Raw genomic sequence first — 25,961 nt, forward strand, 5'->3', positions numbered from 1 at the left:
TTTTTTATGAGACCATCTGGAAAGTTTACTTTTAGGCTCACTACATTCTGAATAGTCTACATTTTCCAGGTTGTCTTGGTCCCCATTTAAAGGGTAAGCTATCAAACACAGATTTCCATCTTCATCTTCTTCAAAGCTCACAGACACCACACCTGCAATGTCAGAGAATACACAAGATTTAGAAAAGAAAGAGAGGTGTCATGTCAACATAATGTAACACAGAGGTTACATTACAATGTGTTATCCTTACCCAATCCTTAGAATAAATGCTGCCACAGGCCATATCTGATCTGCCAACCTAACAAATATCAAAAGAGCTAAACACAAAAATACCTGACACAAACACAGCATATTATACAACAAATATCTTAAATACCTGACACAAACACAGCATATTATACAAATATTTTTTTTTTACTTGTAAACAGGACAACACTGACCAAATAATAACAGGAGACGTTTTTCAATGCTGGATAAAATTTATTAAGATGACGTTTTTATTGATTGTATTTAAAGATGTAAAACATTTCTTATTTACATCTTACAGTGAAACACAAGAGTGTTTCCATAATGCAATGTTGCAAAGCAAAAAAAAAATCAAAAAGTATGAAAAAAAGCATTCAGTATATCACAAAACTGAAGACAGATCTAGGCACCTGATTAGTAGAGCTACAAGCAAAGCAAAACAGAACGTGAAACGAAACAAACTATCTGTAAAGCTTTATTTTCAGAGTCAACATGATTACTTAGGTTTTATTTAAAGCAAATGACTTGTTTTCTGAGTTGCAGCAGGGCAGTTTGAAAAAATAAATAAATAAAAAACCCACAAGATACAAAGTAAACTGCATTTTGTTGAAACCATGGAAGCACCTTCTGCTCATCAGTCTCTAAAGAACTGACTTTTTCTAAAAGTCTTTGAAACATCTGAATCATTCAAGTTTTATCCATGAGTGCCCCAAAAATGTCCTTTAAGTCTCTCTGCTTTCTAGAGTCTGCATGCGTTCTTGCTGCTCATGTCCCTCAGGACTGCTGGGAGAGAGGTGCAGGACCCTGGACTTACAGTAGCTGGGAAGGTTTTGCAGAAGCTCAGACCACTGCTTCCAAGCACAAAAAGGAATGGCTACAAGGATAGAGGGTTAAAGCCATCTAGCAAACAGCCTGTCAATATATCACAGTTAATTCTGTGTAAATAGACCACCCTTCACCATACTAAAAACAAAATAGTGGAAAGAAGCAGAGACGATAAGACAACAGTCATAAATGCTGGTTCCCAACCTTTCAAAGAACATTTAAATGTGTTGTTATATACCATTAACACATTTGTGTTTCTTTTGTTAAATGAAGGACCTCATACAGTCCATATATATGAGAAATATGGAAAGAGGAAAATGAGAAAAAGAATGAATATACTGAAAAGAATATTCAACGTTATCCAGAAAGTATCACAAAAGCAGATAATTTCAAGAGTTGCAACTAACGGCATCCGAGTCTAATTACTTACTACAGGATGCAAACAGAATGGGTTATTTATCCCTGTCATCCTTTTCCTCTTCAGTATTAGGCTTAGGCCATTTCATTCTAAGCAGGAACATTAAAATATAAATGGGAGAATTGTAATCAGCTTTCAAAGAGTGAAGGCAGAAGAAAATGATAGCACAGAGGAAAGAAAGATTCAGATGATCATTTATTTCTAAGAGCTGGTCTGAACAAGTTCCACTTACCTACTGGGAGACTATGGGAGACTTAAGGCCCCAAGCACAGCTTGTCTAAACTGTAATGCTTTTAGTCAGCCAAGAGACCCAATGGTAAGCATCGCCAACTCACGCATCAAAGCCTGTCCCTGACAACATTGAAATATGTGAAAAAGAACAAAAAAATTCCCCAAAGGCTTCTGCAGAGAAGCGTTTTAGGGAGAACAGAGGATACCAGAAACAGTTGAAATAAACGTGGCTTCCATAGAAAGAAGGGAAAACGTACCTTTATACTGTGGTGTAAACTTCCTGATCTCTGCAGGGAGTGTTTCATAGAACAGATGCTCCCTTTGAATCAATGGCTTACAGATTGTTTTGTCATTAAAGCGAAGGACGCACGAATGTCCCCCGACCTGGTGTAAAAAAGGCTCGAGCAGGACTCCCTTTGCGTAGTGCTCCACTTCCATGGCTCCGAAGGCAGGGCTCATCGTTACTGCACATTAGAGAGAGCAAAGGGTCTGGGTGGAGCTTCTCTGGTCTGTCCTTTACAGTAGCTTATTCCCTGTTTGAAACAAATGCAAAAAAAAAAAAATCCTTTGGTTTTAGAAAGTGCAGTCCTCAGTGCATAAAAACACAATATAAAGGCTTCATGGTTTTGAGAGTGAGAATCCACAGTGCGCGTCCTCTGCCAGCAAATCCTCTAATGAGCTTTCAGGCTCCCAGCACCGAGACAAATAGAGTGATGTCACGCAGGAGAAGGAAAACAATCTCATTTGCTCCTCCTGCCAGACATTCCGGCCAATCCTAAATGTCTCTGCAAGGATGGGCGGGACCCTGAAAAGGAGCAGGACAGACAAAAGAAGGTGGAGGCGCTGCTGTTCTCAGCTGTTTTTGTCATTCAGAAGAGCACACAGGGTTCTCATAGGCACAAGGGCCGATTTATACGGAGAATCTGCATCATTATACACAAAGACCACTACATGAGACATCAGCAAGGCAGCTGCAACCCAAGTAAAAAAATCCCAAATATGAATTAAACAGATGCCCTGTGATTTTTAGCAGCCACTCGATTAATAATATAACTGATGTCTTAAACTAGAGCGGACAATCAGGGTATTCGTTATCATAAGGCTGAACACCAACATATAAGAAGGTATGAATTTTGCACAAGAGCATCCCATCCCCCGCCCCCATATTATGTGAATATAAAAAATATAATGAATTACAGGCTAAATACTTAATCGGGTTGTTGCTGGAGGGGATAACAAACAAAAGGGTTGTTTGAATCACTTTATGGCGCTAATAAAACCCAATATCCCTTTCCTTATGGTTTTCAATATGCTGTTATTTGACTGTTTCTAGGGAATAGCACAAACACAAGCGATGGATTTATAACATTCACCAGTAGGGGGACCCGTCGGCTGCTTTAAACAAGAACTAATATGCCTTTGTTTATCTGCTGACCTACACTGATTAACTCTTTCGTGACCAGATATGAGTTGTGCTAAGTATTATACTAAAAGCTCCCATCGCTTTATGGACTATTGAAAACACAAGGGAGAAACAGAGGGGGTGCAAGGTAAGCCAGTAATGTAATAAGCACAATGCCAAGGATTTAAAGGGGTTGTTCGCCTTTAAATGAACTTTTAGTATGATGTAAATAGTGATATTCTGAGACAATTTTCAATTGGTTTTAACTCTTTATTATTTGTGGTCTTTCAGTTATTCAGCTTTTTATTCAGCAGCTCTGCAATTTCAGCAATTTTGGTTGCTAGGGTCTGGAATATAAATAGGAGAAGGTCTGAATAGAAAGAGAAGTAGCAATAACATTAAATGTGTAGCCTTACAGAGCATTTGCTTTTAGGTGGAGTCAGTGACCCCCATTTGAAAGCTGGACAGTTAGAAGAAGAAGGCAAATCATTTCAAAACTATAAAAAAATAAATAATGACAGCCAATTGAAAAGTTGCTTAGAATTAGCCATTCTATAACATACTAAAAGTTAATTTAAAGGTGAACCACCTCTTTAACGTTCCTTTGCTGTACAAATATTAGAAATGAGGCACAATTCTGAGGGGTTAACCTAGTGCAGGGCGTCCTTACAGGTTCCCATACAAAATTTCATCCTAATTTAGGCACAATTTAAACAAGGTTTAGGTTGCTAATCTGACTCCAAGATTATATTTAGGTGCCCTGAGAAAAAGGTGAAGGAGCAGCGATTTAGTAACTGATCAGACGATACTGGGACCTAAATAGATACTGAACTATTTCTCATACACCAGACTTCTCCTTAAAATCCACTGTAAAGTATCAGAGTTATAATACACAAAAGCCATGAATATCTTGTAAATTATATCCTTATAAACAGTGAGTACTGATAAACGATGAGTAGTGATGTCATCAGTTAGAAACGGTGAGTAGTGATGTCATTTCTGTCACAGGACAAACTTGTGTATTATAATAAATAAAGTACCCCCTGTTGCAAAATATATGGATATTAGAAGTCACTTCGGAGTTCCATGGCCTTCAGCCGCGTGTTTTTATATGGTCATGAAACTCCTCGGTAACTTATAATATAACTTATAATATCCTTATATTTTACAAGAGGGGGTACTTTATTCACTGTATAATCTATAGACACACTCTAAACCACTGGCTCAACATGTTACTCTGCAACCCCTTGGATGTTGCTCCCAGTGGCCTCAAAGCAGGTGCTTATTTTTGAATTTCTGGTTTGAAGTAAAGCTTTAGTTGCATAAAAAACACGTGTACTACAAATGAAAGCCCTTGTAGGCTGCCAATCCACATAGGGGCCACCAAAGCCTGTATTTTTGCACCCCTGGGACTTTATGCATGCTTATGTTGCTCTCCAAATTTTTTTACATTTGAATGTGGCTCACGGGTAAAAAAGGTTGGGGACCCCTGCTCTAAACTCTTGCAGATTCTGTTTAACACTGCAATCCATAGTACCTCAAGCACTGTACAAAAAAAAACATAGGACTGCGGGAAGCTTGAACTCCTTTTTGGTGGAGGCAATTATCTTGTGACTTTAGTACAACACAAAGGCAGCAGTGACATTCAGGTGACAGCGTGGAACTGATAATGTTCCATATAAGAACAGCTTTGGAGGGCATATAAAATGCTCGTGAGTGTGTCCCAGGGAACGGAGGACGTGCCTGCTAAGAAACCAGAGAAACCAACATGGACACACCCTACTAAATCCCATAGGAGCTCATTATAAGGCTCACAATGACGTGACAGTTTCTCTTTTCGGATAGTATTCCGGATGACATCTTTTAATGGGACCGAGCTTTCCTGGTACATAGAAATGACCAAAATGTTTCTAAACCACACTGGGCTATAAAAGAAACATACACAAACAATAATGACATTACACAACATCTAGAAAAAGGCAAATGTATTGGATAAAAGAGCTTTTGCGGTGCAATCTTGCAAGCAAACCCATTTAATCACATCTGTTTCAGTAGAGAGGCTTGCGTGCTGAGAAGAACAGGCAGTAGTGCTGTGTCACTGCCAATTATATAATAACGACAGATATTTGCCGGCATTTGCCACATGCAGTACATATTCACAAGCAACAGTCTTTTATCTGATGATTTTTTTCACATTTGAATATGACTCAAGCATGCCAAAATGAGCAGTTAAATTCTATGGAGAAATAAAGTATTGTGTTGCTCATCACAAACAGGAAGGGGCTGAGAAAAAATATGGTGGAGTTCCATATGGATTTCTGGTCTCACCTGCCACCCCTTAAAGGGATACTGTCACAGGAAAAAAATTTTTTTTTTCAAAACGCATCAGTAAATAGTGCTGCGTCAGCAGAATTCTGCACTCAAATCCATTTCTCAAAAGAGAAAACAGAATCTTTTATATTTAATTTTTAAATCTGACATGGGGCTAGATAAACTGACATGGGTCAGTTTCCCAGCTGCATCCAGTCATGTGACTTGTGCTCTGATAAACTTCAGTCACTCTTTACCGCTGTACTGCAAGTTGGAGTGATATCACCCCCTCCCTTCCCCCAGCAGTCTAACAACAGAACAATTGGAAGGTAACCAGATAGCAACTCCCTGGTAGATCTAAGTACAGCACTCAATAGTAAAATCCAGGTCTCACTGCTACACATTTAGTTACAGTGTCATTTAGAAATACAGAACCCCTTTAACCTATCAGCCATCCTAACAACAGGGGGACACCGTCCAAGAGCCCATCTTTATCAGCAATAAAATCATATGGTGGATTCTTTCAACCATCGTGTTAAATATTAAAGGTGCAGCCAACATGGGGACCTACATGGGTTGTGTGGATAATGGGAGTAACAGTTCGCTACAGCAAAATGACCCACCGACTGCAAATGATGACCTAAAAGGGGCAGTTCGCCTTTAAATTACTTTTACATATGATGTAGAATATGTGATAGTTTGAGACAATTTGCAATTGGTCATTTGTTTCACTGAACTGTAGTTTAGGAATTTCAAGAGTGGTTGCTTAGATCCAATTATCCCTAGAAACCAGGTAGTAGTCTAAATGAGAAGCTGCAAGATGAATATGGCACCGAATCCACAATTTTGGATTTGGCCGAACCCCCGAATCCTTCATGAAAGATTCGGCCGGATACCGAACCAAATCCTAATTTGCACATGCAAATTAGGGGTGGGAAGTGGAAAATATTTTTTACTTCCTTGTTTTGTGTCAAAAAGTCACAGGATTTCCCTCCCCGACCCTTATTTGCATAAGCAAAATAGAGATGCACCGAATCCAGGACTCGGTTCGGGATTTGGCCTTTTTCAGCAGGATTCGGGTTCGGCCGAACCGAATCCTGCTGAAAAAGGCCAAATCCCGAACCAAATCCTGGATTTGGTGCATCTCTAGTTTCCAAGCTTTAATACTTTAAATATCTTTCTTAAAAGAAAAGCAGATGACACTGATGAATAAGGTATGGGATCCATTATCTAAAAATCTCCAGATTACGGGATGGCTGTCTCCCATATTTCTAAAAAAAGGATTTCCTTTTTCTCTGTAATAACAAAACAGTACCTTGTACTTGATCTCAAATAAGATATAATGAGTCCTTATTGTAGGCAAAACAACCCTATTGGGTTTACTTAATGTTTAAATGATTTTTGGCACAGAGATTCAAATTGCAGAAATACCCCTTTATCCAGAAAACGCCAGGGCATTCTGGATAACAGGCCCCATACCTGTACTACTTTGCCTCACTGCAGTGTGTAGGCAACTAGCCAGTCCTGATCCAGGATTCATTACACCCCCAGTTTTATGGCTCAGTGCAAGGGTACAAAGAGCATAAGAACAGCCAAGCCCATGCATGAGGAAAGTACAGGCATTCAGAAAGGTCATGTGCAGAATTTGGAAGGCCGGTATGTATGTAAACAAGGTACCTATGAAAATCTAGGCCACTGGCTAATGTGAGTAGTAGTACAGCCAGTAACATGTGGTAGAGTAAACTGTACGGGTTCTACAAACCTATATGCCAGGTATTAAGGCACAGCAAAATATTTTGTTTTCTAAAAATGTATTACAAATAATTAGATACCATATATACTATATACTTGCCGAGCAGGGTATTATTTACATGTGCTTGTAAGCAATTAATAATTGATGAGCTGCAGATGAAATACAGCTAGTGCAATTAAACATCTAAATAATTAACAATTTGTGTAAAAAGGTTAGATATCTTTTTTACCACGCTTAAAAGAATAAACTACTACTTGCCCACATTCACTTGGGTTAAAAAAACAAAATTAATAAGGAAAACATAAGGGACATTATGAATGGAAAGGTGGTGTGATAAAGACAAAATTCTCTACATTTGAATTGTATTTCTGCAGAACCCTTTAAATATCCCCCCAGTTATTAAAACATTTGAGTTACGGCCTGCTATTCTGGAACTTTATTTCTTGATAGCTGTGTTATTTGGATCTTCATACCTTAAATCTACTAGAAAATCATGTAAACGTTAAATAAACCCAATAGGCTGGTTTTGCTTCCAATAAGTATTAATTATATCTTAGTTGGGATCAAGTACAAGGTATTGTTTTATTATTACAGAAAAAAAGGAAATAATTTAAAAAAATTTGGATGATTTGGATAAAATAGAGTCTATGGGAGACAGCCTTTCCATAATTCAGAGCTTTCTGAATAATGGGTTTCCGAATAATGGATCCTAGATCCACAGAAATAGATCCATCCATATGTTGTTACAGTCTGATGACAGCTACCTCAACAAATATTTTGTCTTGGCCAGATACTAACTAGGCTAGCTGGAAAATCCTGATGGGAGAGGACCACATCAAGACCAGATAAATCTATGCAGGCTCCATAACGTGATCCGACTTTTGTCCTATAAAACAGGGATCCCCAACCAGCGGGTCACGGAGCCCAGCGCACAAAAACGAGGCAGGCCGAAGTTGGGCGCCGGTGCGTCCAAATTTGCTGACGACCCCCGCCGCTCCCATCCCCACCTCCCACCCCTGGTCCTTGTAAAAAAAAAAATAAAAAAAAAAATAAAAATTTTTTTGAACCAGTCCCCAATCCAAAAAAGGTTGAGGACCCCTGCTATAAAATATCACAACAGCCTAAACACTGGCCAATATGCTGCTGGCTCAGTCTGGAGTGGCCCAGTCAGCAGCTTTTTTAGGGTGGGTGGCAGACAGGGAGATTAGTCGCCCAGCGTGAGGCAACTTCGGAAATACGAATTGATTTGTATGCCATCCCGCCGGCAATTTGTATACTTGCCGGCCAGAAGGCATTTGGGGAGATTAGTCGCCCACAGTAGAGAAGATTTTTCACTGGGCCACTAATCTTCCCGTCTGCCTACACCCATATATATATATATATATATATATATATATATATATATATATATATATATATATATATATATATATATATATATATATATATATATATATATATATATATATTTTGCACCTCCCTTGCAAGAGATATATGCCTGTAAGTAGACAGGACAGGTGGCATCATGGTGATTTTGATTTACTTTGAATGGGGGAGCTTTATGGCATCTTGTCCTTTCCAATGGCGCAAAAAATGTTAGAAATCGAGTGCCATTACCAAATCACTTAGGTCAGTAACCCTTTACATAAGCAAAAATGATGTTACTCACTTTAGTCATTAGACATGAAATCTTGTGCTCTGATAAACTTCGATCACTCTTTACTGCTGTACTGCAAGTTGGAGTGATATCACCCCCCTCACCCCCCCCCCCCAGCAGTCTAACAACAGAACAATGGGAAGGTAACCAGATAGTAGCTCCCTAACACAAGATAACAGCTCCCTGGTAGATCCAAGAACAGCACTCAATAGTAAAATGCAGTTCCCACTGTGATACATTCAGTTACATTGAGTAGGAGAAACAACAGCCTGGCAAAAAGCAGTTCCATCCTAAAGTGCTGGCTCTTTCTGAAAGCACATGACCAGGCAAAATGACCTGAGATGGCGCCTACACACCAATATAACTAAAAACATAAGTAAGGTTGAAAAAAGACACACGTCCATCAAGTTCAACCTCTTTTTTTTTTAAAAAAAAACAATACACTTGCTGGTTCAGGAATTACATTTTATATGGTAGAGTGAATTATTTGCAGTGTAAACAGTGTAATTTAGAAATAAAATCTATATCATAAAAATCATGACAGAATCCCTTTTAGAATCAAATACATCCCTCCAACAGCAGCAAAATGGCCACAGATACACAAAAGCAGCATAATAAAGCTGCATTTATGACATGGCTGTTTCATTATACACTGTGGTCACATAGATTTGTCACCTTAAGCAGAACTCAAAACTTGATATGAAGTTTATGAAGTGAATCCACAGACATGGGCAGGAAATGGTTTCTCCCACACATACAATTTTACAGTAATTTCTTTACATATGGCAAATAAAATCATAATAATAATTGTGCAATGTTGGCTTTTGATGTGCACAGCAATCGTCTATAGTTTTTGTTCAGTGCAAGCAGAAAGCAAAGGTAAAACAGCTGCCAGATGCTCAGAAAATAGAGCCAGTGTAGCAAAGATAATATGTAAATTCCTTAGGGTAGGGGCACACGGCGCGATTTCGCCGCGATTCTGAGCGAAGCGAGTTGTCGCTGCGTTTTTTAAGCCGAAATAGCTTTGCTAACTTTGGCGCTGGCGTCAATGCAAATCGCGGCGAAATCGCTGCGCTAATTCACACGCGGCGATTCGTTTTCTATTGTCGTCCGAAGTTGCCTCGCTGAGCGTTTCCGGGCGACAGTAGAAAAAGAATCGCCGCGTGTGAATTAGCGCAGCGATTTCGCCGCGATTTGCATTGACGCCAGCGCCAAAGTTAGCAAAGCTATTTCGGCTTAAAAAACGCAGCGACAACTAGCCCAGCGCAGAATCGCGGCGAAATCGCGCCGCGTGCCCCTACCCTTACAGTGTTCATTAATGCCATGGTACTGGGGCAATCAAGTTTAAAGCCAACAGTGAGGCCAATGTCTCTTTAGAGAATGAAATGCCTGTGTCATTGAATCATCAATCACTGAAGTGACAACAGCCAAGTGAGAAGAGAAGAACAACTGGACATGTAAAGAAGGGATATTGCACTTACATTATTACCAGCAATAGACAGATAATTATTAATGCCTGGTAAGTGTGTTATTAGTATCTGCACATTGGAGACAACCATCTAATTTAAAGGGGTGATCAAGCTGCTGATCTTCAACTGTTCATTAATGATGAATGTATCCCCCAGGGAAGAGAGCAGATTAGGCAACCTCACTGTATGACAATACAACTGTTATCTGCACAGGCACAGAAGGGAAGTTGGGGAGAGGGGCTTCCTCTTGTACAAGACAGCTACATCCCTATATAAAAGAGAATGCCATAATTAAACACTGAAGTGGCTGTTAAACAGCAACAACTGCCCCCATCCAATGGACAGCTGAAGGCTGACAGGTGAAAGTTGGGGGGTTGTGGTTACCAGCCATTGATTGCTGTATATGCAGTATCTACACAATTACTACTGATTGAGTATAATGCACTGCTTATCAATGTTTGCTCCCAGGAGGGTGCAGGGATTCTAGGGTGTCCAGGGTGTATGTCATCTCTACCTGTGTCCTTTTGTATGTAACTAGTGTCCATCTCTATGCATGAAATGCTATTTGCTGCTGCTTTTTATCTGAAAACAAGGGTAAATTTAGCATAAACAACATTAAAACAAAAATAGACCTGGATTAACCCTTTAAGTGCCACAGATCGTAGAATCTACGTTCTGTGGATCAAAGGACCAAAGTGCCACAGATCGTAGATTCTACGATCTCCAGCACTTCCGGGTTCCAGTGCGCAGCGGTTGCATTTAAAACCGCAAGCGCACGTTAGATGCTGGCAGAACCCCCTAGGCAACGAGCAAAACCGGTCATACTCACCGGTCTCCCCACCGATCGTCGCTGGAACCAATAGGAGCGCAGGGCGCACGCAGGGCGCATGGCTGTGACGCGCTCCTGCTGCCCAAATAAATCCAGCCCTCCTGACGCCTCCCCTTTCACTCCTACTGCGCACTTGTGTCTGTTGGAGCCCTCCTGCTGCCTTCCTGCGGTTCTCCTGCTGGTTTGGTCGCCTTGATTGCCTGCCTTGGATTCAGTGAGCTGAACTACAACACCCTTACACCTTTTATTTTACTTGTTTCCTTCTAATCTCTCTAAATTTGGTTTTTTTTTTTTTGAATATTTTTTTCTTCTGTCTTTATCATTTAGCACACTTTTGTACACTCACACACTTACAGGCATCTTTGCCAAGCACACACTCACACTCACACACACACTCACACACACACTCACACTTCTACACTTTTTCTTTCCCCTATACTTCTTTTCTTTTCTTTCTTTCTTTGCTTTCTTTAGTAGTTGTTTTTTTTTTGCTAAAACTTTATTTCTACTCTTGTTCTATAATTATCTGCTTTATTTTATTGTATTTTTGCAGTTTTTTACCATTTTCATTGTTGCTTTGTGTTTTATATCTATTATATTGCATTTTCACTTTTATTTGCTGTTTGGTGCCTTTACAGTGACGTTGGTGGATCAAGGTTTCTAACCACCAATTTCATTCCAATAGCTGTTATTTTTATTGTCTTAGCTGATTTTTATTATATTTTGTTGTTTTATTCTGCTTTGCCCTTTGCTGCTTGTTTAGTGCCCCCAAAAAAGTTTGCCTTTGCAGTGACGCTGGTTGGTCTAGGTTTCTGGCCCCCGATTTCATTCCAATAGCTGTTGTTTTTGTGCTTTAGCTGATTTTTATTTCATTTTGTTGTTTTATTCTGTTTTTCATTTGCATTGCCCTTTGCTACTTGTTTAGTGCCCCAAAAAAAGTTGTTTGCAGTGACGCTGGTTAGTTTAGGTTTCTGGCCCCCGATTTCATTCCAATAGCTGTTGGTTTTAGTGCTTTGGGTGATTTTATTCCAGACTGTTCCTTTGCCCTGTTTGCTTGTTTAGTGCCCCCAAAAGGTTCTTTTCGATTTTGGGCACGTGCAGTGTCTTGTCTGTAATCTATTCTGTAGATTTCTGGAAGGAGTTCAAGTTCTAGTTTTTTTTCTTATATTTTGTTGTTTTATTCTGCTTTGCCCTTTGCTGCTTGTTTAGTGCCCCCAAAAAAGTTTGCCTTTGCAGTGACGCTGGTTGGTCTAGGTTTCTGGCCCCTGATTTCATTCCAATAGCTGTTGGTTTTTATTGCTTTAGCTGATTTTTATTACATTTTGTTGTTTTATTCTGTTTTTCATTTGCATTGCCCTTTGCTACTTGTTTAGTGCCCCAAAAAAAGTTGTGTTTGCAGTGACGCTGGTTGATTTAGGTTTCTGGCCCCCGATTTCATTCCAATAGCTGTTGGTTTTAGTGCTTTGGGTGATTTTATTCCAGACTGTTCCTTTGCCCTGTTTGCTTGTTTAGTGCCCCCAAAAGGTTCTTTTCGATTTTGGGCACGTGCAGTGTCTTGTCTGTAATCTATTCTGTAGATTTCTGGAAGGAGTTCAAGTTCTAGTTTTTTTTTTCTTCTTCTGATTGTTTGTATTAGCAGGGGTTAACTGTTGGTCAAATCTTGCTGCCTTCTTTTTTTTCTTCTTCTTGGTGTTTGTATTAGCAGGGGTTAACTGTTGGTCAGATCTTGCTGCCTTCTTTTTTTTTTTTATTCTGGTTGTTTATTTTAGCAGGGGTTAACTGTTGGTCAGATCTTGCTGCCTTCTTTTTTTTCTTTTTCTTCTGGTTGTTTGTTTTAGCAGTGGTTAACTGTTGGTCAGATCTTGCTGCCTTCTTTTTTTCCTTTTTCTTCTGGTTTGTTTTAGCAGTGGTTAACTGTTGGTCAGATCTTGCTGCCTTCTTTTTTTTCCTTTTTCTTCTGGTTGTTTGTTTAGCAGTGGTTAACTGTTGGTCAGATCTTGCTGCCTTCTTTTTTTTTCCTTTTTCTTCTGGTTGTTTGTTTAGCAGTGGTTAACTGTTGGTCAGATCTTGCTGCCTTCTTTTTTTTCCTTTTTCTTCTGGTTGTTTGTTTAGCAGTGGTTAACTGTTGGTCAGATCTTGCTGCCTTCTTTTTTTTCCTTTTTCTTCTGGTTGTTTGTTTTAGCAGTGGTTAACTGTTGGTCAGATCTTGCTGCCTTCTTTTTTTTCCTTTTTCTTCTGGTTGTTTGTTTTAGCAGTGGTTAACTGTTGGTCAGATCTTGCTGCCTTTTTTTTTTCCCTCTCGTTGTTTGTATTAGCAGTTGGTCAAATCTTGCTGGATTGGATTTAGGAGCTTCTTGCTTTGCAGTTGTTACTAGTTTTGCAGTGGTCTGTATTTTTCTGGCACAATGGCCAAACGGTTTTATACCGCTGCAGAAGCAGCTAGGTATTGTGAGGACTCCAGCTCAGAGGAATTTAGCAATTCTGATTCGGAGTATGTCCCATCTGATGACTCTACTGATGAATCAGAGGTTGGTGATAGCAGCACTATTAGCGCAGAGGCTAGTAGTGGCGGCACACTTACTGCTGAAGAAGTAGAAGAAGAGGGAGAGGCTGGTGGCAGTGTGCCAGATGCACCCATGGAGGTAGAAGAGGGTGAGGGTAGTGGTGATGCAGCAGTTGGAGCGCCTATGTGGGGCCTCCCTGTAATTATGCCCCTGAAATTCCCCCATTCACTGCAGTCACGGGCGTCAAGGTGGACACCACTAACTTTGAAATCCTAGATTTCTTCAATCTTTTTATCACAGAGGCCATCCTACAGGACATGGTCCATTACACAAATTTATACGCTGAGCAGTATCTTGCCAGCCACCCTATACCAGGGTATTCAAGAGCCCAGGCGTGGTATCCCACTACTGTAAATGAAATCAAAAGATTCCTGGCGCTCACATTGGCAATGGGACTCGTAGAACGCAACACCTTAGCTTCATACTGGGATACCACTACAGTCCTTTCCATCCCTCTTTTTTCAGCCGTTATGCCAAGAAACCGTTATCAAATTTTACTGCGGTTTCTTCATTTTAACGACAATGCAGCGGCTGTTCCCCCTAATGAGCCCGGTTACGACAGGCTTTACAAATTGAGGCCCCTTATAGATAGCCTGTCTCAGCGCTTCACAGAGGTCTACTCCCCCTCCCAAAATATATGTGTGGACGAGTCCCTTTTGCTCTTCAAAGGGCGCCTAAAATTTCGCCAATACATCCCTAGTAAGCGTGCTCGATATGGGATGAAATTTTACAAACTCTGTGAAAGCAGCTCGGGCTATACTAGTTTTTCATGATCTACGAGGGAAAGGACACTAATTTGGACCCCCCCGGCTGTCCCCTTGACTTGACTGTCAGTGGTAAAATTGTCTGGGAGCTCATTACTCCACTGTTGGGCCAAGGTTACCACTTATACGTGGATAACTTTTACACAAGCATCCCCTTATTCAGAACCCTTTACTGGTTGGACACCCCAGCTTGTGGCACTGTTAGGCGTAACCGCAGAGGACTGCCCAAGGAACTGGTGGATAAGAAATTGAAACGTGGAGAAGTACATGCTCTAAGAAGCGATGAGCTCCTGGCATTAAAATTTGCAGACACCAAAAATGTTTTTATGCTTACTACTATCCACAATGAGAGTGTAGTTGTCCAACACAGAAGTGGTGATAGGCCCGCAAAATCAAAGCCACTCTGTTGTAAAGAATATAGTAAGCATATGGGTGGCGTCGATAAAACCGACCAAATCCAAACTTATTACGACGCCACCAGAAAAACCAGGGCCTGGTACAAAAAAGCCGCAATTTATATGATCCAAATGGCCCTTTATAATTCTTATGTCGTTTACAAAACGGCAGTACCAGGCCCAAAATTGAGTTTTTACAATTATCTGCTGCAGCTGCTCCCTGCCCTTTTGTTTGGTGATGTACAGGAGGTTCCAGAAATGCCTGGCAATGACAATGTTGCCCGAATGGTGGGTAAGCATTTCATTGCCCAAATTCCACCAACTCCTAATAAAAGATATGCCCAGAGAGCTTGTAAGGTTTGCCGTTCCAGGGGTGTTAGAAAAGATGTGCGGTATTTTTGTCCCAAGTGTCCTAGCAAGCCTGCTTTGTGTTTCCAACCCTGTTTTGAGGTGTACCACACTGTGGTACACTACGAGAGGGCTTGAATTCTGTGTTGTGTTGGTAGGTTAGGGCTCTCTGGGTTTGTTGGTGGTAAAAGGATTTAGTAAATCTGTATAGTAAACTTGGCATGCTCTAGGTTTTTATGCACATGCTAGCAGTAGCTGTTTAGGTGTGCTGGCAGAGTGATACTTTTCTTTTTTTTTTTTTTTTTTTGTGGAGTGGTTTTCAGATTCAAGCCCCCCTATTGAGATCTAACATTTTGGCAGGTCCCTACTTCGCTTATAACTAGGTATAGATGTTGTTAATAAAAAAAAAAAAGTTTGACAAGGCAAACAATGACAGTTTTTTTTCTGTATAGTAGTGATCTTTGATTTTTTTATATAGGATTTGGCACTGGGTGAGCAGTGCAATGTAGCAGTAAAAACTTGTATGTAGGTTTGTTCTTAGTCTAAATCAAAAAACCACACTAGCACACGAGACTTGTATCTGCAGGGCAAGCCCTTGCAAAGGTTTTTACTGCCGTGGTGCCACCGCAGTAAAAACCTTTGCTAGGGCTTGCCCTGCAGATACAAGACGTTACTAGGAGGCCACCGTATCCTCCATTCACTGTGCACCGAGCAAAGCTATATACCTGCACAACGGGTGTGCGAGTGTCTACTCCAATTGTTCTTAGTCTAGGCATTCAGCTTTTGTGTTGAGCAATGGTGTTTTAGACCAGTTGTGTTATGGATAGCACTTCTATTGCGCTGGTGGTAAATAGCAAAATGAGGTGCTGGTTGGCGAGAGGGCACACGATAGAACTTGTGGTGCGTGATGAATACGTGGGATGATGTGCATCTCTAATGCTGATGCTACAAGTCTTTTATTTTACTGGCACCTCAAAAGCTCGTCTATCAGCGCAGTTATCTATAGTTTTGTCTGTATTTCTGAGCAACATTTGCATTTGTTTTTGTAGATTTAGGTATCTCTGGATTTGTGAGTATTTCAGCTGCTAATGCCCCAATCCTCATTGTTGCCACCTAAATTCCTAAACTTCTTAGGACACTTGCATAATTTATGGGCCAAATTTACTATGGTTTCTGTTGGAAAATGTATTTGTAAATGTGGTACAGATTTTGTCATTGGCGAAATAGTGTAGGAAGAAGCAAAGGAATTCGTATCGTAACACCACAGGACAGATGGAACTCAAAGACACTCCACTACAATATATCCGAATAGGTGAGTGAAATATATTTTGGGGTAGTAGCACCCAGATGCAGATCCATAAAGTGGTCCCAAAATTCCCTGGGAGATAAATCTTAACTTTGTATACTATCTTTTCCTTTATTTCAGACCAAATCAGAGTTCTACAATGCAGAATGTGGCCAAAATTCTCCACGCAGTAAAGCATGAATGGCATCTCTGAATAGTTGAAGGTGTTTATTTTCAAGAAATCTTAGTTTTTGGGGGTTATTTCATCAGTAAGGGACAGTTTCAGATGATATATGGATACATGCACCTAAATTCACAGCACCAATATTACGCATTGTCCCTGTTTTGGGATGTTTGGTGGCTGTGTCTCTATGTTTATGCATACATATGGGGTATCATTTTATTCAGGGGGACTTGCAGATTGTTATTGAGCAGGTTTTTGTTAGTTACCATGGAAACTTAGGGGGAAATCTAAGTTTGTATATCTTTTTTTCCTTTATTTCAGACCAAGTCTCGGATTTCTACGAAGGACTGCGGCCACAATTCTCCGTGTAGAAAAGTAAGAATGGCATCTTTGAATATCTAATGAAGTGTACTTTTCAAAAATATATGGTTTGTGGGGGTTATTTAACAGAAAAGGTGCAGTTTAGGATTAGAAAAGTTGAGAACCTCGTATAAATTCGCAGCCCCAATATTATGCATTGTCCCTGTTTTGGAGTGTTTGGTGGCTGTGTCTCTATGTGTATCCATACATAGGGGGTATCATTTCATTCAGGGGGACTTGCAGATTGTTATTGAGCAGGTTTTTTGTAGTTACCATGGATACTTAGGGAGAAATCTAGCTTTGTATATCTTTTTTCCTTTATTTCAGACCAAGTCTCGGACTTCTACGAAGGACTGCGGCCACAATTCTCCGTGTAGAAAAGTAAGAATGGCATCTTTGAATATCTAATGAAGTGTACTTTTCAAAAATATATGGTTTGTGGGGGTTTAACAGAAAAGGTGCAGTTTAGGATGAGAAAAGTTGAGAACCTCATATAAATTCGCAGCCCCAATATTATGCATTGTCCCTGTTTTGGGGTGTTTGGTGGCTGTGTCTCTATGTGTATCCATACATAGGGGGTATCATTTCATTCAGGGGGACTTGTAGATTGTTATTGAGCAAGTTTTTGGTAGTTACCATGGATAGTTAGGGAGAAATCTAGCTTTGTATATCTTTTTTCCTTTATTTCAGACCAAGTCTCGGACTTCTACGAAGGACTGCGGCCACAATTCTCCGTGTAGAAAAGCAAGAATGGCGTCTTTGAATAGCTGAAGAAGTGTACTTTACGGTAATATATGGTTTGTGGGGGTTATTTCAGAGTTTAGGGGTGTTTAGACTGAAAAACCACAAGTAGTACACATAGAGCGCAGCCCCAAGATTTTCAACTGCAATTGCCCTTCTGCATTGCTCCTGTTTTGGGGTGTTTGGTGGCTGCGTCTCTATGTGTATCCATACATAGGGGGTATCGTTTCATTCAGGGGGACTTGCAGATTGTTATTGAGCAGGTTTTAGGTAGTTACCATGGATAGTTAGGGAGAAATCTAGCTTTGTATATCTTTTTTCCTTTATTTCAGACCAAGTCTCGGACTTCTGCGAAGGACTGCGGCCACAATTCTCCGTGTAGAAAAGCAAGAATGGCGTCTTTGAATAGCTGAAGAAGTGTACTTTACGGTAATATATGGTTTGTGGGGGTTATTTCAGAGTTTAGGGGTGTTTAGACTGAAAAACCACAAGTAGTACACATAGAGCGCAGCCCCCAGATTTTCAACTGCAATTGCCCTTCTGCATTGCTCCTGTTTTGGGGTGTTTGGTGGCTGCGTCTCTATGTGTATCCATACATAGGGGGTATCGTTTCATTCAGGGGGACTTGCAGATTGTTATTGAGCAGGTTTTAGGTAGTTACCATGGATAGTTAGGGAGAAATCTAGCTTTGTATATCTTTTTTCCTTTATTTCAGACCAAGTCTCGGACTTCTGCGAAGGACTGCGGCCACAATTCTCCGTGTAGAAAAGCAAGAATGGCGTCTTTGAATAGCTGAAGAAGTGTACTTTACGGTAATATATGGTTTGTGGGGGTTATTTCAGAGTTTAGGGGTGTTTAGACTGAAAAACCACAAGTAGTAAACATAGAGCGCAGCCCCCAGATTTTCAACTGCAATTGCCCTTCTGCATTGCTCCTGTTTTGGGGTGTTTGGTGGCTGCGTCTCTATGTGTATCCATACATAGGGGGTATCGTTTCATTCAGGGGGACTTGCAGATTGTTATTGAGCAGGTTTTAGGTAGTTAACATGGATAGTTAGGGAGAAATCTAGCTTTGTATATCTTTTTTCCTTTATTTCAGACCAAGTCTCGGACTTCTACGAAGGACTGCGGCCACAATTCTCCGTGTAGAAAGCAAGAATGGCGTCTTTGAATAGCTGAAGAAGTGTACTTTACGGTAATATATAGTTTGTGGGGGTTATTTCAGAGTTTGGGGGTGTTTAGACTGAAAAACCACAAGTAGTACACATAGAGCGCAGCCCCCAGATTTTCAACTGCAATTGCCCTTCTGCATTGCTCCTGTTTTGGGGTGTTTGGTGGCTGCGTCTCTATGTGTATCCATACATAGGGGGTATCATTTCATTCAGGGGGACTTGCAGATTGTTATTGAGCAGGTTTTTGGTAGTTACCATGGATAGTTAGGGAGAAATCTAGCTTTGTATATCTGTTTTCCTTTATTTCAGACCAAGTCTCGGACTTCTACGAAGGACTGCGGCCACAATTCTCCATGTAGAAAAGCGAGAATGGCATCTTTGAATAGCTGAAGAAGTGCACTTTACGATAATATATGGTTTGTGGGGGTTATTTCAGAGTTTGGGGGTGTTTAGACTGAAAAACCGCAAGTAGTACACATAGAGCGCAGCCCCCAGATTTTCAACTGCAATTGCCCTTCTGCATTGCTCCTGTTTTGGGGTGTTTGGTGGCTGCGTCTCTATGTGTATCCATACATAGGGGGTATCATTTCATTCAGGGGGACTTGCAGATTGTTATTGAGCAGGTTTTTGGTAGTTACCATGGATAGTTAGGGAGAAATCTAGCTTTGTATATCTTTTTTCCTTTATTTCAGACCAAGTCTCGGACTTCTGCGAAGGACTGCGGCCACAATTCTCCGTGTAGAAAAGCAAGAATGGCGTCTTTGAATAGCTGAAGAAGTGTACTTTACGGTAATATATGGTTTGTGGGGGTTATTTCAGAGTTTAGGGGTGTTTAGACTGAAAAACCACAAGTAGTAAACATAGAGCGCAGCCCCCAGATTTTCAACTGCAATTGCCCTTCTGCATTGCTCCTGTTTTGGGGTGTTTGGTGGCTGCGTCTCTATGTGTATCCATACATAGGGGGTATCGTTTCATTCAGGGGGACTTGCAGATTGTTATTGAGCAGGTTTTAGGTAGTTAACATGGATAGTTAGGGAGAAATCTAGCTTTGTATATCTTTTTTCCTTTATTTCAGACCAAGTCTCGGACTTCTACGAAGGACTGCGGCCACAATTCTCCGTGTAGAAAAGCAAGAATGGCGTCTTTGAATAGCTGAAGAAGTGTACTTTACGGTAATATATAGTTTGTGGGGGTTATTTCAGAGTTTGGGGGTGTTTAGACTGAAAAACCACAAGTAGTACACATAGAGCGCAGCCCCCAGATTTTCAACTGCAATTGCCCTTCTGCATTGCTCCTGTTTTGGGGTGTTTGGTGGCTGCGTCTCTATGTGTATCCATACATAGGGGGTATCATTTCATTCAGGGGGACTTGCAGATTGTTATTGAGCAGGTTTTTGGTAGTTACCATGGATAGTTAGGGAGAAATCTAGCTTTGTATATCTGTTTTCCTTTATTTCAGACCAAGTCTCGGACTTCTACGAAGGACTGCGGCCACAATTCTCCATGTAGAAAAGCGAGAATGGCATCTTTGAATAGCTGAAGAAGTGCACTTTACGATAATATATGGTTTGTGGGGGTTATTTCAGAGTTTGGGGGTGTTTAGACTGAAAAAACCGCAAGTAGTACACATAGAGCGCAGCCCCCAGATTTTCAACTGCAATTGCCCTTCTGCATTGCTCCTGTTTTGGGGTGTTTGGTGGCTGCGTCTCTATGTGTATCCATACATAGGGGGTATCATTTCATTCAGGGGGACTTGCAGATTGTTATTGAGCAGGTTTTTGGTAGTTACCATGGATAGTTAGGGAGAAATCTAGCTTTGTATATCTTTTTCCTTTATTTCAGGCCAAGTCTCGGACTTCTACGAAGGACTGCGGCCACAATTCTCCGTGTAGAAAAGCGAGAATGGCATCTTTGAATAGCTGAAGAAGTGTACTTTTCGGTAATGTATGGTTTGTGGGGGTTATTTCACATTTTGGGGGTGTTTAGATGGAAAAACTGCAAGTAGTACACATAGAGCGCAGTCCCCAGATTTTCAACTGCAATTGCCCTTATGCATTGCTCCTGTTTTGGGGTGTTTGGTGGCTGCGTCTCTATGTGTATCCATACATATGGGGTATTGTTTTATTAATGAGAAGTTTGTCTTTCAAATTGTCTGTGGTTTCAACATTTATAACCGTGTTGTTTTGTCAGATTTACATTTGATCCTGCGTCTAAGTTTACATTTTAGAAAAAAACTAAAAATGCAACAAAAAAGCTCTAAATTTCATGATGCGCTGGTAAAATGTATTTCAATTTTGAGTAAAAAATACAGCACCCCTACAAACCTGAAGGTCTGTTGTTTCTAAAAATACCAAACTTGAAGGGATAATTTAAATTTACATATAAGTTATGCTGCATCAACTGTTACATGTGCTTATCTACTTTGTTCTGGTGTAAAATTCTAGAAAATGCTGATTTAGTTTGGGGGTTACTCCTGGACAAAAAAAGTGGGTTACTGATACATATTTGGTATCGTTGGACTTGGCAGGATCACGGCTTTTACAAACACAAAAAAAATGCTCGTAAAATCAACTTTTCTGTGGAAAAAAAACTCAAGATATACTCAATTTTTTAATAATTTTATTTTTTTTTTTACATATTTCACCCAAAATACACACTAAATCTCCAGAAAAGTTGCAAAATTACACTTGCATGTCAAAGTCCAATTTATAACGAAAAAAACAATATATAATTTTCCTAGTTTCATGGAGGTTTTCCTACAGAAAAACCTTGTTAAACTGAACAAGTACCAAATGCTTAAAAAACGTCTGGCATTTCGCGTACCAGAAATGTGAAATTCTGCTGGCACTTAAAGGGTTAAACAAGATTACAGGGATAACATATGACCAACAGCCTAATTCAAGCACCAGGAAGTCCAATCTATCTAATCTTATCTACTATAATCGACTAATCTAATCTAGAGCGCTATTATAACATTCCACACATATAAACAAACAATATACTATATCCCACCAATCGGTTACTGCTGTAGTTTGCCTCTCTTGAGCAATATCAGCCAAACTATTTCTATATAAACACATCAAGGTTCACTTAAAGACAGAATCCTATTAGCTCTGTGAAAAAGAAGCATTTTGTGTATTAGGGATGCATCGAATGCACTATTTTTGAAAGATTCGGACAAATATTGAACAAAATCCAAATTTAAACACATGCAAATTAGGGGTGGGAATGGGAAAACATTTTTTACTTCCTTGTTTTGTGACAAAAAGTCACGCGATTTCCCTCCCCGTCCATAATTTGCATCTGATAATTAGGATTCGGTTCAGCCGGGCGGAAGGATTCAGCCGAATTCGAATCCTGCTGAAAAAGGCCGAATCCCGAACCGAATCCTGGATTCGGTGCATCCCATTCGGTGGCCATAGACGCAAAGATATAATCATACAAAATGAAGGTTGGTACAATTTTCGGACTGTGTGGATTGTCCTGGTATTTTTCATACCATGGCGATTGGACAGATTAAAACATTTATATTGGCATGTATTGCCTATTTGACCAGGGGCGTAACTACAGAGGAAGCAGACCCTGAGGCTGTAGGGGGGCCCAGGAGGTATAGGGACCCCCCATGAGGCCCTAATTCATATACAATTTCAATAAATATTGGTGAAACACGTCAACCTCCAGACATTTTGGGGCCTGGTAATATCTAGTTATGCCACTGTATCTGACAATTTCAATAGGGGACTGTCACTACTATTTGTCGGACATAACTTTCGTACGGTTGCTGCCTGTCAATTGATGGCCCGAACATCGTGTGATTTGTTCTCTTTACTACTTTATATTAATCGGAAGTTTGGCACGGATGTTCATTCATCCGATATAGCCAGATTTAGGGAGGTTTAATGCAGACTGCTGGATACAACCCCGGTCATTAAGGAACACTTTGTTGCAACTTGATTTCATAATACCAAATGGACCGGTCAGTTAGCATCAATCAATATACATTTAATAACATAACTGTACAGGCAGATTCTGGCAGTGTCCAGGCTGCTAAATATCTACAGTATACTGTGCCGTATCCCAAACATCACATTCAGTTTACCCTTTAAAGGGGTTGTTTTAAATGAACTTCTAGTATGATGTAGAGAATGATATTCTGAGACAATTTACAATTGGTTTTCATTTTTTATTATTTGTGGTTTTTAAGTTTTTTTGAGCTTTTTATTCAGCAGCTATCTGGTTTGCAATTTTAGCAATCTGGTTTCCAGTGTCCAAATGACCCTAGCAACCATGCACTGATTTGAATCAGAAGAGACTGGAATATGAATAGGAGAGGCCTGAATAGAAAGAGCGTTTATAAAAGGCAGCAATAACAATAAACGTGTAGCCTTACAAAGTATTTCTTTTTAGATGGAGTCAGTGACGCCCCCCATTTGAAAGCTGGAAATAGTCAGAAGAAGAAGGCAAGTAATTAAAAAAACGAATTGAAAAGTTGCTTAGAATTGGTCATTCTATAACATACTTAGGGGCAGATTTATCAAGGGTGGAATTTCCAAGTGATAAATTCGACCCCCGTATTGAAATACTCTGACTTCGATATATTTTTCACCGAATTTGGCCGTCGAACGATCGAAGTAAAATCGTTTGATCGATCGATTTTAGTGTACGGTCGAACGATTTTACTTCGATGTGTAAAGACTCAGAAAAATGGTCTAGAAGGTCCCCATAGGCTAACATAGCACTTCGGCAGGTTTAATTTGGCGAAGTATTGAAGGCGAAGTTTTTTTTTTTTTAAAGAGACAGTACTTCGATTATTGAATATTCAAACTATTTTTACTTCGAATCGAATTTGAATTAAATTCAAAGTCGTAGGATCTTATTCGATGGTCGAAGTATCCAAAAAATTACTTCGAATTTAATTTATTTTTTTTTTTTTACTTCGTATTGACTTCGACCCTTGATAAATCTGCCCCTAAAAGTTAACATCAAGGTGAAATTCCCACCATATAACACTCATTTATCCTGCAGATTTGTATTTGAAACAGTCATAGGAATGAAGGTTACATCCCCATAGAGATTTCCTTTGACAGCTATGACCTATGTCATCAAGAGGTTCTGCAGCAGCTTTACACCTGTCAGTTCTCCATGGCAGGACACCAGGCAATGCGGTCTATTTAAAGAATAACATTTTACGACGTGCAGTAAAGCAGCAGCAGCCTGTCAATCCCAGCAGAGTCTCTTGCAGCCCGTGACAAAGAGGAGTATGTTATGTAATAAGCCGGCTGGCGATATTTACCCACTAAACAGAACGTTATTGTTTCCTCACATTACGATACTACCGAAAATGCAGCCTGGGGACATCGCGACACCGGCTAATCCCATTATAAATAACCTTCGGTATTTAGACTATTTTTTTTTTTTTTATCTTTCGATCTGTATATATTTTTCGACAGGGTAGAGAAATAGCTAAAAAAAAAAAAAACACAACGTATTCCTACGTTTTTTGTTTGTTTTTGCGTTACCTCGAATAGCCGCTCCTTCCTGCTTCTCGTCTCGCTCTCTATTGTCTCTCACTGCAACCAAAATGGCGGCCACCGGCCCCTAGCCTCGGTGTGGCGTAGGCTTCCCATTGGCTGGGATTTGCATCCGTTTGTGATTGGTCGAGCTGCCGGCAGTTGTTGCTAAGGTATAAATGGTAACTAAGGCAAAGTGTTGGCGCTAGGTGTACCAGAGGGGAATAGGAATTGAAGTGTTTGCTCTCAGATTAGAGATGAGGGGCAGTATCTGTATGTACAGAGACACGTGTCATGTCCGCCTGACACCTGCCTGTTTACTCATTACAGAAGCTGTTTATTAATTTTTTGTCAGTACATTTATGTAACTAGTATTTACCTACTGGGAAAATGTATTTAAGGCAACCCCCTCACTCACCCACGCACAAAAAACATTTTGGAATCAAAAAAAAAAAACATTTCAATTAAATAAATATTGAATTTTCTTATCAGTCAGAGAATACAGTTTTGAGGTCTGCTTCCTCTGTAGTTATGTTACTAGGTCCCTGGTAAGATTATCATATTGTATGTAGGGTTGCCACCTTTTCTAGAAAAAAATACCAGCCTTTCTATATATTTATCTTTTCCCTAGGGTTGTCACCTGTTTGGTTTAGACCCCAACAGTTTGGTTTTGGAAGGCCTGTTCGGGTTTCAACTTTCTGTTTGGGTTTCAGCCTTATGAAACCTGAACAATAATCTGGCCAATACATGAAAAACATTTTAATACTAAGATACTCACCCCAACGTGTCTTAAGGTGGCCATCAGGCCCGGACCGGCAATCTGTGGGTTCTGGCAAATGCCAGAGGGGCTGCTATAAGGTCCCATAGAAAGTTAGTATTTAGTGGGCTGGTGGGGCTGATTGGGCCTCTGTGTACCTGAAATGGCAGGGCCTATTTCTCAGTCCGGACCTGGTGGCCATACACTATAAGATTCGCTCGTTTGGTAAGGTCGACAAACGAGCGGATCTTAACCCGATATGCTCACTAGCGGCTGGGCGATATTGGATAAATATGAATGTTCGGGACTTGGGCCGAACGATCAGATTACGATACTACGAATGGGCTCCGACGGGTCGCAGTACCACATCAACTAGCCAATGCGGTCCTGGATCGTACAAAAAATCAAACTTTACCGATCAATATCTGCATGATTTTTGGCCTGATATCAATTGGGAGGACCCGTCGGGAGATACCGATATCGGCAGCTTTAATCTGCCCGTGTCTGGCCATTTTTAGCTACTATCAAGTGCAGTTAATTTCTTATTATTACAGAAAAGGCAAATCAATCAAAAATACGATTTTTTTTTCTGAATTAGTATTGCTGCATTTCAGAGCTTTCTGGATAATTGATTTCTGTATAATAGTTCTTAAACCTGTAATTAAAGGATTGGGCTTAATCATCAAGCAGAATATAGATAGGGTTTCCACCTGTGTGGTTTGGAACTGGACATCAACACTTTA

The 25,961-nt window shown here is 40.2% G+C and overlaps 1 protein-coding gene across 1 annotated transcript; it reads right to left on the reverse strand.

The window, feature by feature from the left end:
- Positions 1–459: 459 nt before the first annotated feature.
- ip6k2.L (inositol hexaphosphate kinase 2 L homeolog) lies at positions 460–24,492 on the reverse strand. Its single transcript, NM_001086408.1, is given in 2 exon segments — positions 460–2,253; positions 24,471–24,492. A coding segment is annotated over 1 exon segment (273 nt). The 5' UTR covers positions 2,180–2,253; positions 24,471–24,492; the 3' UTR covers positions 460–1,906.
- Between the last annotated feature and the right edge of the window lie 1,469 nt (positions 24,493–25,961).

This window comes from Xenopus laevis, chromosome 4L (genome assembly GCF_017654675.1).
Source record: "Xenopus laevis strain J_2021 chromosome 4L, Xenopus_laevis_v10.1, whole genome shotgun sequence".
NCBI classification, from domain to species: Eukaryota; Metazoa; Chordata; class Amphibia; order Anura; family Pipidae; genus Xenopus; species Xenopus laevis.